Genomic DNA, 13,339 nt, shown 5'->3' on the forward strand with positions numbered 1-13,339 from the left:
AGCTACATAATTAAAGGGAAAATGTAACCGAGAGGAAAAGGATTTTGGGTAAAAAGGTGGAGAGGAGGAAATAGGGGATGTGGAGGATAGGAGTAGCCTGGCTCCGCTCTCCTACGTAGTTACGCTCAATTTTCATTTCCCTTCAGTACTACGTCTGGGTTTGCGGTATAGTCTTGGGTTTTCTCCAGCCAAATTTTTGGCGGTCCAATCAGCGAACAGAGGGAGTGGCTGAGAACGATGCTGTTGAGGCCGTGCGCTAGAGTTGTAGTTCCGTAATGGCGGCGGAGAAAGATGCGAGCGAAGCCATTCAGTCCGTTGTGGCAACGCTGCCGAATATCCAGAAGTTAAAGCCCGAGCAAGAACACTCTTTGCTGAGTTTTGTTGGTGGCCATGATGTTGTGGCCCTCCTCCCCACGGGGTTCGGGAAAAGTTAGATTTTCCAGCTCGCTCCATTAGTGATGAAGGAGTTGGCTAAAGCGAACACTAGCGATGCTAAGCCGACGTCACGACCAAACGTTAGCGATTGGTTATGGCAGATCCAGAGTTGCTCTGGGCAGATCCAATAGTTTTAAACTTCAACAGAGTACCCACCTTCAAGGAAGTTAATACTTGTGAATGGAGAGTGGCCAGACTCTCTGTACAAATGAAATGTACCAGAGTCTGTTAGGACCAGGCTAGGATAGGAGGAGGCAATGTGAGGAAGTAGAGTACAGGTGAAATAAAAAAGAGAAAAAAAAAAAGAGAGTGGAGGAGAGGACAGAATTGGTCGTCTTGAGCATTTTTAATCTCAATGGATCAAAGTATGATTGGTGAAAGCCAACAGAGGGGGCGCACGGATAGCTCAGTTGGTAGAGCGGGCGCCCATATATAGAGGTTTACTCCTCGACGCAGCGGGCCCGGGTTTGACTCTGACCTGCGGCCCTTTGCTCTCTCTCCCCTTTCATGTCCTCTGCTGTCCTATCAGAATAAAGGCTGAAAATGCCCAAAAAATAATCTAAAAAAAAGAAAGCCAACAGAGGACATGCAAGGTGATGATTGGCTAATTAGCTGGAAAGGGAGGGACATGTAGACAAAATGGTTTAGGGCGGCAACAAGCGATTATCATTTTCGATTAATTTTTGTTCGACAAAATGTCAGAAAATAGTTTGAAAAAAACAATGGCCATCAGAGAATCCATGAAACCCAAAGTGATGTCTTTAAATCTTTGTGAAAAATGACTATTAAAATTCTTTTTTTTTTTCTTTCTTTCTTTCTTTCTTACGACCACCTGTCATTCAAACGTCTTCCTCACTTTCCTCCTAATTACTGCTGCTGTTGCCTGTTTTTGTATATCTGGAATGAATTATGATGTGTCAAAGTGTGTGACACACACACACACACACACACACACACACACACTGAATGATAAATACAGCCTCTCTGCTCCTACAACACATTGTCATGTAGGTCAATGAACCTCAGTGTTCTTATAAGCATCTCTCCCCCTCTCTCTGTGCTGAATTAATTTCCAAAGAATTTAAAAACAGAGTGTGTTCATTTCTCTGCTGCTGTGGATACGACACAGATTGTTTGAACTCACTCATGTGGTGTAAACACTCCCTTTAGATACAGGAGCACGCTGTTGTATTCTCTCCATTAGTCCCATTTTTCATACTCATATCATGCTTCATACTGATATCTTAATGTGCTGCAACCGTTTCATTTGATTATAAAAAAAAAAAAAATAAACGGACTACCAGAATTATAGTTTGTTTTATCTTCACTGTGCTCCTTGGAAAAAGGCCTGGCTGAGGTTTAGTTTGGGCTTAATAATTCATAAGTGCCTTGAAATCCATCTGCAATGCTTTTAAGCTTCAAACTTTCCAGTGTTCTTGTTATTTCACCCACTGCTGAGCGTCAGCTGTGTTGGGCTGAAACAGGGATTAGATCACTGACCTGATGTTGCAGCTTTATGAATGTCATCATTATGTGCCTGAATATTCCTTTGCTGGGACCAATAACTTCCTGAAGTAAAATGATGGATTATCATTTTATACGTACGTATCAAACAAACAAGATATAACATGTAAATTAGAGAGCTTTAGAGGTGTTGGACAGAGCTAGGCTAGCTGTTTCCAGTCTTTATGTTAAGCTAAGATAATCACCTGCTTGCGATAGCTTCATATTTAGCATGTAGGCACTGAAGTTTGATCCATCTTCTCATTTAATTCTCAGCAAGAAAGCGAATGTTGAAATGTAATCCCAGCTGATGAAGCTTATTTGTGATTATCTGTCTCCATTACTGCAGTTATACAGAGCAAGGAACAACACTGTAATGCTAAAAAAAGTGAAAAACATTGCAGGAAAATCAAGAGAATAAAAAGAGAGATCTGTATGATTAGTTTTCTGTAAGCGCGCACGCACACACACACACACACACACACACACACACACAGGGGGATAAATAGGAATGATGCCTACCTTGCTTACCCCATACCCCCCTCCCACCTCCTCCATGCTCTCCATCACTATGGTTACAATGATGCAGGTTACCGTGGCAGCCAAGCCAACCCCTCTCTCACTCTCACACAAAGGTGCACATGCATGTGCTTTACCGCACACACAGACATACGCAGGCTGTGACGCTGAAGAGTTGAATTGTAGTTTCTTTAGCTATTTCTGGAGGGAGACGGGGATGTTGAGCTGTCGTCATTTCTGCATTAACCTCTGCCTCCATCACTTTCTCCATCACCCCATCATTTCCACCCTCTATTCTTTCTTATCTGTCTTTTTATGAGCAGATGATGGAGGAACACATCTCCCTCTCTGACCTGTTTTCATTCAAGATCTCAAAGTTAAATAAATATTAGAGCAGAATCATTTATGACCCCCATCATCAGAAATCCATACATATGAGTGGTGCATCAGGAAGCATCTTATGTGTTGCTGCCAGTGTTGTGTATGTGGCTCTTATCGTCATATCTTGTTCTTGTGTAGGTTGTTCATTAGTGGATTAATTCACCCTGTGCGTATGAGGCCATGCTGCCACCTAGTGTTGATACTAAAAACTGCCAGACACGATTGTAATTGTGGCTGTCTTGATGTTTTGTTGCAGATTACTCAAAAGCTGGACTTCCAGGATGAATCACAGATCAAGATGGGGGTAAGCAAGATTCATCCAGTCACACCTTCAAAATACATGCAAAGGTCATGTTTAGTTGGAAGGGAAAAGAGAACAAGCAGAAGGACACACTGGAGGCATGAGGAACGTACCTGAAGGCAAGTACAATAACATAGATACTGTAGTCCAAATATAAATGTGTCAGTAACACTTCCTGAAGTATTTAGCCTGAAAACCAACTTCCTTCTTTTGGCTTATGTGAATATGTGCACACCTACAGTCATGTGAAAAAATTAGGACACCCATGCTAAAGTTGACTAAAAAGAGGAATAAAAAAATCATCTTTTGGAAATTGATATTAATGCCTTAATTAAAATAATTAGGAAAACTCCAATCTTTAAGTGAATTAATTTTCTTTGTGAATGAATGTTTTGTAAATAAATAAATGTTTTTCCTTAAAATACAAGGGGTATAAGTAAGTACACCCCTATGTTAAATTCCCATAGAGGAAGGCAGATTTTTATTTTTAAAGGCCAGTTATTTCATGGATCCAGGATACTATGCATCCTGATAAAGTTCCCTTGGCCTTTGGAATTAAAATAGCCCCACATCATCACAAACCGTTCACCATACCTAGAGATTGGCATGGGGTACTTTCCATAAAATCATTTCTCAATGCAAATCAAACCAGCTATTAGGCTAACTGAAATAAAACCATGCCAATCTCTAGGTATGGTGAAGGGTATGTGATGATGTGGGGCTATTTCAATTCCAAAGGCCAAGGGAACTTTATCAGGATGCATAGTATCCTGGATCCATGAAATAACTGGCCTTTAAAAATAAAAATCTGCCTTCCTCTATGGGAATTTAACATAGAGGTGTACTTACTTATGCCCCCTGTATTTTAAGGAAGAACATTTATTTATTTACAATACATTATTCATTCACAAAGAAAATTGGTGTCCTTAAAGATTGGATTTTTCCTCATTTTGTTTAATTAAGGCATTAAGATCAATTTCCTAAAGATGATTTTTTTATTCCTCTTTTTAGTCAACTTTAGCATGGGTGTTCTAATTTGTTCACATGACTGTACATTAGAGTATGTTCATCTTTATCCCTTTTGGGGGATGTACTCAGATTTCTAAGTAGTAATCCCATTTCTTCTAATCCAATCCTCCCTCCTCCCACCCAACATGATCTGTCACACACAAACACACTTAGCCTACATTCTCTCATGTAGACCAGCAGCCATTCATGTTGTTGGACTACTGCTCTCGTTGTTTTGGATTCACACTCATAAAACGCCATGGACCCTTCTCCCTCAAGACTACACCCAGTGATACCTTGGTAAGGGCACTGTATAAGTGAGTGTGCTAGAATAGAGAGGACCATCTGTAAGGTCTCCGCGCACAGCGACGTGTTGACAACATGTCTAACAGAGCTAATTGGTACTCCTAATCAGGTGTACTGCATGTTTTCATGAATTAGATTATTCCAGCTTTACTGACTCAGTCATTTGAATTTTGTCATCATCATTACAGTCATAATCAGCATTTAACTGAGTAGTGTATGAGGTCCTAATGTCACAATCAGACTGTTTACTCTTTTCAATAATGCTTTTGAGTAATCAGCCAAAACAAGATTCAAAAGTTCTCAAAGCTGGTTTCTAGAGCAGTTCTTTTTCTTTTTTTAAAGCGCAGTCTAGTCTGAAGATGACAAACAAACCAGGCTAGCCGGTGTTTAGCGGTCTCTGAGGGTATTAGCATGAGCTCAGCTACTTTCCTGCCTCAGTCAAACCCACACTCCAATGGCTGTCTGAACAGGGCGAGAATAGAGTCCATGTGGTTCAGGTAGGCCGCACTAAAATAAAGTGAAGGCTAGTTGTTTTTAAATGCATGGTTTATATTTACAGCCTCAAGAGACAGACTGGAATTTTCCCAATACTTTTAAATACTGCTTTTCTTCCCTTCCACTTCTCACTGCTGTTCATTTTCAATATGAAAATAACAGGGAGAAAATGAGGTTGAAGGGGCGCCTGGGTAACTCACCTGGTAAAGCGTGCGCCCCATGTGCAGAGGCTTTGTCCTCGCTGCAGCGGCCATGGATTCAATTCCGACCTGCGACCCTTTGCTGCATGTCAATCCCCCTCTTTCTCCCCTTTCAAGTCTAAGTTGTCCTGTCAAATAAAAGCCTAACAATGTCAACGGAAAAAAATCTTTAAAAAAAAAAGAGGTAGAAGCAAAAAGAAAGTACAGGAGGAATGAAACTAAGACAGTTAATGCACCTTAGCATCATAAATCATCACTAAAAAGTATATAGATAAATACCGGTAGATATACAAACAAACAAAGATGATTTTATATATTTTATTACATAGTTAAGTATTTTATTATTTACAAAGATGTATTTCACTTTGCCAGATGTTATGGAAAATGTAATTATCAAGTTTGCGAGTCCAGTAAGACCTCAGCATCCTCTCAGTCCACTGATGCCCAGACTGTGACAGAGAGGGATGAGTTAAGCAGTTTGATGGCCGCCGGCAGGAGTGATCTCCTGGGTCAGTGCTTGTTGAGCTTGTTAGCATCTCACACTCCAGCCCCAGCACACAGCAGCACAGACTGGTGGAACATCTGCAGCATTTTGTTGCATTGAAGTCTTCTGAGCCGCCGCAGGAAGTAGAGCCGGCTCTGGCCCTTCTTAGAGGGCCCCTGTATTCCCAGCCCCCCCATCTGTCGTCCACTCACACAAGGTATTTATAGGAGTGAACCACCTCGACATCCTCACCCTGGATGGATACAGGGGTCAGAGACTTAGTCCTGTGGAACTCCACCATTAGCTCCTCCGTCGTGCTTATGATCAGCTGCAGATGGTTTAATCTGCACCACCCAACAAAGTCAACAGTAAGGGGGAGAGGGCAGGGCCCTGAGGGGCCCCTTTGTTTCTCATCACAGTTCATGACACGCAGTTCCTCAGTCTTAACAAACTGTGGCCTGCTGGTCAGGTAATCCGTTATCCAGGACACAAGTGGAGTGTTTACCTGCATAGCCCTGAGCTCCCAACAGCAGAGGCTGTATAGTGTTAAAAGCACTGGAGAAATCTAAGAACTTGATCCTCACTGTAGCACCTGCCTTATCCAGGTGAGAATAAGCCCAGTGTAGCAGGTAAGTGATAGCGTCATTCACTACAATGTTCTCCTAGTAGGCAAACTGCAGGGGGTCCACTGCTGGTCTAATGACAATGTCATGCCAACAGATATCCTCTCGTTTAATTGTTGCAGTCATTAGAGCTCTGAAACAATTAGTTGATTTCTTGTTTAAGTCATTTATCAAACAACAAGAAGCCGTACCTAGGCACAGTGGTGCTTTGGGCTAAACGCTAACGTAAGCATGCTAACTTTCTCCCAATGACAATGTTAACATGCTGATGTTTAGCAGGTGTGTTCGCCATGTTCACCATCTTAGTTTAGTGTGTTAGCATGCTAACATCTGCTAACTAGCACTAAACAAAAATACAAGCCAATTTAAGACATCACCTTGCACTTTGGAAAATTGTGATAGGCGTATTTCACAATTTGATAACATTTTATACGCTGAAGGATTACTCAATAATTATAAAAAATAATTGACAGATTAATCGTTAAAGAAAATGATTGTTAGTCGCAGCCTTTATAGTCACGATGTATCACAATAAACACAAGCAACAAGTTTACTCCCGATTCAGATGTTGTTATTAGTTGTTATTCATGTCATCTGTGGTCACAGCAGACGTTTGACTTGACACAGTAGGAAAAGCACAGGTGTAACTAATAACATTAACGATGACTCTATCCGTGCCAGTGAGCCGACGTGCAGGGCCTTGGCACCGGCACACCTGACTGGAATGCAGCCCATTATTAATGTAATTACTTACATCTGTGTTTGACAAGCCGAAATGTCAGCTGTGAGGGAAAAGGTCTTTTATCTCTCCTCCAAGGGTGCAACGCATTTCCTGTACAGGCTGCAGTTAATCATCTATGAAAGGAGACTTTAGCAGGCAAGCAACGACTGTCTGCTGCTAACTACTGTCATTAGCGATAGTTTTCTGGGTCATGGGGGAAAGAGAAGAGAAGTTTTTTTTGTTAGCTTTGGAAGACACACAATGCATAAAATAATGATGACGTCTTTCCAGTGCAGAGCTTTCTAGTCAGATCAAAATCACCGTCATAAAGGTTTATGTTTCTCTTGGTATTTATAGTCTTGTTTTCTCTGTTATTACCTTGTTTATTTAAAGCAAACATACGCGGATGGTCGATGGAAGATATGTCTCAAAAACCAAAAAGCGTAGAATTTCATCCACTCCATTTATGGCTGTTATATATATGTAATTGCTTTTGGTGTTTTACCTCTACCAAGGTTGTAATTTCAGCTTTTTTCAACAACCAAATGAAGGAAAAATGATATAATTATGTAAACGTGGTGGCAGAAAGTTGCAGTATATACATATTACTTTTAGGATATAAGTACTATTCAATATCAGTAACTTAAATTACAGATAAAACATGGTCTGTTCCTCACTCTTACTACTGCTTCTTTCAAAAACTGCAGTTTTTATGTAAAATTAAAACTCTCAAACCCACAGGCCATTATTAATAATTACTTCTCATCTTCTCTTTCCCTCTCCGTCTCCTCAGGTTGTCCTGCAGAATCTGTTGATGTGCATGGTGTGCTTCTACTCTCTCTACTACCTTGTGGTCGGTCTCTGCATCGCACTGCTCAGGTACACACACAAATACTGCAATAACATAGAGTAAAATCAGATAAGCCTTGACAATTTTCTCCTAAGATAAAGTTAATATTATACAGAATAAGAAGAACTGAAGTAGATTTTTTTTTTTTTACTGTTTATAGTTTGTGCACTGTATCTGTTTCATCTTCTGGTGTGTCGCTAGGGTTCATGAGATCAACAGCTTTTTGACTCCATTTGACTACACAACACAACCGTCATGGCAGAACCCCAAATACCTCGGTGAGTAGCATTGGTGGAATGTAACTAAGTACATTTACTCAAGTAGTCACATTTTAAGGTACTTGTCGTTTACTTGAGTATTTTAATGTTATGCTACTTTATTCTTGTACATCCAGGAGTGAGGTTACGGCCCGTTCAATCTAGGTTTATAGCTACAGATATTGAATTGTTGATGCTAGAATGCAGAGGTGGAAAGAGTACTAGTTACTTAATTTTACTCAAGTAAAAGTAAGGGGGAGTGGGGGGGTGTACATTACTGGAACAGTTTCACGACCACTTATGTTAACTATGCCGAGGTACAATAATGCAAACCATAACCCATAAGGATGTGATCCTTAATTTGCATTTGTACCGGGTTGGGTGCGAACGCCGTTCCACACCCTTCCCATCAACTGACGGCTGAGCGTCGGCAGGTGAAACATTTACAACAAGTATCTCTTCCAGGGTATCAGCTGAGTGTGCACAGTGTTGCCTCTATTCATGGATGTATGATAAGAAGCCTACATTGAGCTCTGCCAACATCTGCAGACATCTGCCTCTGATTGGCTTACCCTTATATTCTTACCCTCAACTTAACCAATCTCACTCCTCATGACTAAACCTAACTGACGAAAGCAACTAGTACTAGCCAATCAGAGGCGGGTCATGCCTTCTCCGTCCCTCTGGACCATCCATTCTAGCATCAACCATATTAAATAGCAGCCTAAAAGCAACTAAGTAATTTAATTATTTACATGATGTTGAGAGCTTTGAATGTACCCTTACTCTTATGTATGTGTTGAATATCAATTTGTCTTTTGGTTTACACTTTCGTTACTACTTCCACAATTCAGAAGCAGTTATTGTACTTTTCTCTACACTATATTAATTTGACAATTTTATTTACTAGTTTTACATACAATCTATGTGACGTGTTTATGAGACAAGCACTGTTGTACATTAAAGTAATAGTAGCTCCATCTCTACCAGCAACCACATGGAAAAGCTGGTCACACATTAATCCATCAGTAATAATAATCTAATTGTATAATATGGTTTATCATATATTACTAATGAGGGCCATTCTGTTGCATCATGACTAATATTGCATTTGATCATTTAAGTACATTTGTCTAGTAAGTGTGTACTTTTACTGAAGGAAGATTTTTGATGCATTATTTTTTGCATTGTAGTAATGCTACATTTACTTAAGTAAAAGATCTGAATTGTTCTGCCACCACTGGCAGGAAAGATCTTCATTGGTTGTGTCTGTCTCTGTCCTCAATAGGCATTTACACATGTGGCGATGAATGATGGCTGAATTCCGTTTAGCTGCTTCAGTTTAAGGGTCCCAGTATTGTGCCTGCTGGTTCACTTTCTCACTGTCATGGCTCATTGGGACAGTTGACTAGAACAGAGCCATCTTTAATGCATCCTGTTAATTGGTAAAACCCATGCCTTTCCTACTATGACAAGTCAAAATGGTAGATATATGCTATGACAATTGAATCGATGATTGTAAAGCATATTAGAGAAGAAACAGATAAGGCGGAACATAAGCTAAGTGCAATGTGTTCATGTGTTGTCTTCTCTCTTCCTCCCTCCAGTTGGTGTAATTTCCACAGAAGTGACCTACATTTTGGCAGGGCTGGTATTCGCCTGGATTGTAGAGGAGTGGGTTTGGGATTACGCCATAACTGTCACACTGCTGCACGTCGCGATGACTGTAGCAGGTAAACTCAAACACACACAGATACACAGAAAGTAGCTCAATAGATCGGAACAGCTGATAGGATTGGAAGCCTGGTTATGTAACTGGATATAGTGGCTGTCGTTCAGAGATATAAAGGCACACATAAACATGCACTATTCATTGTGTTTTAGAATTTAAAGGACCAACATACATTTCTGACAGCCATTTGATTAAAATAGATTAAAGAAAACAAACTAAACTATAATAAATGCTCAAAATTAGGACCTAAAGATAAACAGCCTTAACTTACACCTTTTTTTCTGTATTTCACTTGTAAAGAAAGTGAATATGCAGTAAGTTTTATGTACAGGTAGTTTATTAACACACTGTTTCCATGTTTCTGCAGTGATGTCAGACTTCCCTTCAGCTGAGCAATGGTGGATAGCTCTGGGTAAGATTCCTACTTTCTTCTTCTCTCTACCCCTCCATGTGTATCCTTATCTGTCTCCAACCCAATTTTGCCTGTCCCCAGACTCACTATAACTCACTTCACATCCCTTCAGATTCAGGCTTTAAGGACAGCTACTGGCTGACTAAACCTTCCTTTAATTGATCTCTTTTTCTTATTTATTTAATCCCTCTCTGTGCAGGTTCAGGCCTGGTGATGATGATATTTGGAGGACAGCTCGTGGCCTATAAACTCTTCAGAAGCAACTTTGTCTATCCAGCTGAACTACAGAACTTCTAATGAACATAACAAGGAAAGCTTTTAACTGGCTTACTGGTTAATCTCAGGTTGGATACATCCCAGTGGGTTTACTTTTCAAAGACTGCATTGCTAGGTTCATGTTGCATCGATATGAGCAACTACAGTATGTCTATCAAGACTGTATATATTTTATAAAGCAACCACAAGAAACACTTTCTCTACAAACCAACTTTGTTCATTAGCTTATAGTCAGATTCTTCCATGTACAAATGGCCCAACATTGTCTATTTTCTACAGCATATTCTGTTTAAATATTGTTAGGGCCTGAGAATGAAAGTGCCAGGGGCTGCTGCTGCACATTCACATTTTTGAGGGGCTTTGGATGATAGAAAACTCCCGAAAATTGCAAAGTTCCACCAAAAGAAATTTGGTTGGAGCGTTGCGCTCATCTTTAGGAACATTTTAAGTTTTTTTTTAATTATTTTTTCCTGACGTAAGGAAGTCAGCCATCTTGGATTTTGTGCGTTCATTTTCATTTCACAAACACGTTTTAGAACTTTAGGATGTGCGAGGGCCCTTTCATTGCTGCACGCAGCTTTCATTTTGTATTGTTTCTTTACACATTTCATACTATAAGCTAAATCTAATAGAAGTGATCACACATATAATATTATGAAAAAAAGAAACAGCATTTACAGCTGTTAAATATGACCAAGTTAAAACATATCTACTGCCTGATATTTTTCCAATGGTGAGTTAGCCTAAGTCAGCAATTTTTCTACTGTAATGTAATGTTAGTCTAATATGTGTCATATACAAGATTTGTAGTGTATAGTGGGCTGGCATAGTCTAATGAAGACATGTATTACCTGTATACTAGTTGTATACATTTGTTAAAACTGGACTTACATTAAATACTTTTTTATTTTAAATTATGTTTGTGTGTGTTGTGTACTATAACGTTATATGTGTACAACTAGAAGAGCCCCGGCTAAAGTGGCACCTGCCTGTGTAACAAAGACAGAATCATAGCTCAGTCTGTCGTCTCCACTCTATTTAGATATCTCCTAAAGTCACAGATGTGAAAGAGAATCTGGGGCTTACAGAAATTATTGTTTTGGAGCATCATATATATATATTTTTTTATAATGGGTGATTTGTATTAAAATAAAACGTGACCAACTGAAGGGAATTGCAGCAGTAGTCAGTAAACTTGACGGACGCATGCTGTTTGTACCTCTGTGCTGCCCACAGTTCGTCCGATTTGTTATCAAGGCCTAACCCCGCCTTCCTGCGGGCCGCACCTCCTGCTTTATTGAGTGACCCCAAACATGAGCGCCAAAACAAAGTAAGAAATTACTTTTACTCTTAATTAAGCCACTTGTTTAACTACGGTTAAAAAAACTGCTTAACGGTAGCGGTAACTTACCTACCATCTAAATGTCAGGAAACGGGTTAGTCTCCAGTATTCGGAGGTTAATAAGCGCTGAAGAGCGGCTGGTGCGGAGCACTCCGGTAAGTTAACGCGTTGAAGAGGTTAGCATGGCTAGCTAATTAAGTGCTAACGTTAGCTGCAAAGACTGATTAGCTGACTGACTAGCTTGCTAAGTGGTTACGTTTATGTCAGAGCCACGTGTGACTGTAGAAAATACGTTTAAAATTCACAATACTGCAGACCTGCTAACGTTAGTTAAGTTGCGGTCATTAACTTACTATGTTACTAAGTTATTCAGCATCGGTCTTTTCTAAAGTTTCAAAAATATAATTGTAGATCTGTGGGAAATGTGACACATGTTCACCATTTATTTAACGCTAAGTGAGGCTAAAGTGTGATAATAACAGTTTAAGTTAAGCATGTAGCTAATGTTGAATTTTATATTAACGTTTAGCTAGATTCATTCAGTGCGACTACATTACATCTGTTGAGAAATGACGTGTTTCAGAATCTCTGAAGAAGAAGAGGCTTTGGTCCAAATTAAGATTTAAGCAAAAGGTTTAATGAACAACATGATGAAAATGATAAGACAAAAAACAAATGTTAGACTGCAGCTGACAGTGGACTGATCTACGTTTCTCCCTGATGGAGTCACATAAAAACAAACAGTCTTGTGACATGACAAAACAATACATCAATAAAACACTGCCAGCAGTGGACTGCAAAAACATGCCTCCCCTTCGGGAGACACATTCAAACAGTCCTGAATCATTGTATAGTTTCCAAATTTATCCTAAAGAGTTTGAGGGTGGTTCCTCAAATTAAATCCCTCCGTATTGGTCAGATGTCTTCAAAAGCAAAAGTGTCCCTAATCCATGTGTCTTGTGGCCACACCCGGCCACAGGAGCTTACCAAATCAGTGTCAATTGTTTCCAAACTACAGGAATACTCATTCTTTGTCTGGCCCAACAGGGGGTGGCTCCCCAAAAGGCAGAAGCGACAGTTACCTTACCTGTGGGGACAATGAGACCCCTCTAGTATGCAAATTGACGGTCGTGACTTATTCAATTCTTTAGAAGCTAGGATCGGGGTGAGGCAGTCGAATGCTGATTAGGCTTAATCAGCATTGAAACAATCATTTTCGACTCGGTTTCAGTGTCACTCAGTCTCACAGCAGTTTACATTAAATAAGTTACATTTTTGACCTAAAAGGATATTGCTCTAAAACATCACCAATGTTTTAACTTTTTTAACTTCAACAATCTCAAACTTAAATGCATCGGAAGTTGAGATCATTGACAGATGACACAGTTATCAGGGTTACACCAAAAAATATTTGAAAATAAAATTAGTTTATGAACCTAATAATCCATGTAGCACTGCAGCATAACAAAACAAATCGCCAACTAAAGCAAAATC

At 39.8% G+C, this 13,339-nt stretch overlaps 2 protein-coding genes across 3 annotated transcripts in view; both read left to right on the forward strand.

Moving 5' to 3' along the window:
* tmem244 (transmembrane protein 244) overlaps positions 1 to 11,420 on the forward strand; it is a 26,871-nt gene extending 15,451 nt beyond the window's left edge. Inside the window, exons 3-8 of the mRNA XM_035995289.1 lie at positions 3,095 to 3,142; positions 7,770 to 7,855; positions 8,028 to 8,104; positions 9,691 to 9,816; positions 10,183 to 10,227; positions 10,427 to 11,420. Of these exons, the coding sequence (XP_035851182.1) occupies positions 3,095 to 3,142; positions 7,770 to 7,855; positions 8,028 to 8,104; positions 9,691 to 9,816; positions 10,183 to 10,227; positions 10,427 to 10,524 (480 nt within the window). The 3' untranslated portion in view covers positions 10,525 to 11,420. The remainder of the gene's footprint in view (positions 1 to 3,094; positions 3,143 to 7,769; positions 7,856 to 8,027; positions 8,105 to 9,690; positions 9,817 to 10,182; positions 10,228 to 10,426) is intronic.
* A 305-nt stretch (positions 11,421 to 11,725) lies between these two features.
* Positions 11,726 to 13,339, forward strand: part of fkbp6 (FKBP prolyl isomerase 6) — a 7,178-nt gene continuing 5,564 nt past the window's right edge. Inside the window, exon 1 of one of the 2 annotated variants that reach the window (XM_031322037.2) lies at positions 11,726 to 12,000. In XM_031322037.2, the coding sequence (XP_031177897.1) occupies positions 11,926 to 12,000 (75 nt within the window). In that variant the 5' untranslated portion in view covers positions 11,726 to 11,925. The remainder of the gene's footprint in view (positions 12,001 to 13,339) is intronic. The other variant, XM_031322038.2, reaches the window with a different exon arrangement.

Source organism: Sander lucioperca, chromosome 19 (genome assembly GCF_008315115.2).
Source record: "Sander lucioperca isolate FBNREF2018 chromosome 19, SLUC_FBN_1.2, whole genome shotgun sequence".
Lineage (NCBI taxonomy): Eukaryota > Metazoa > Chordata > Actinopteri > Perciformes > Percidae > Sander > Sander lucioperca.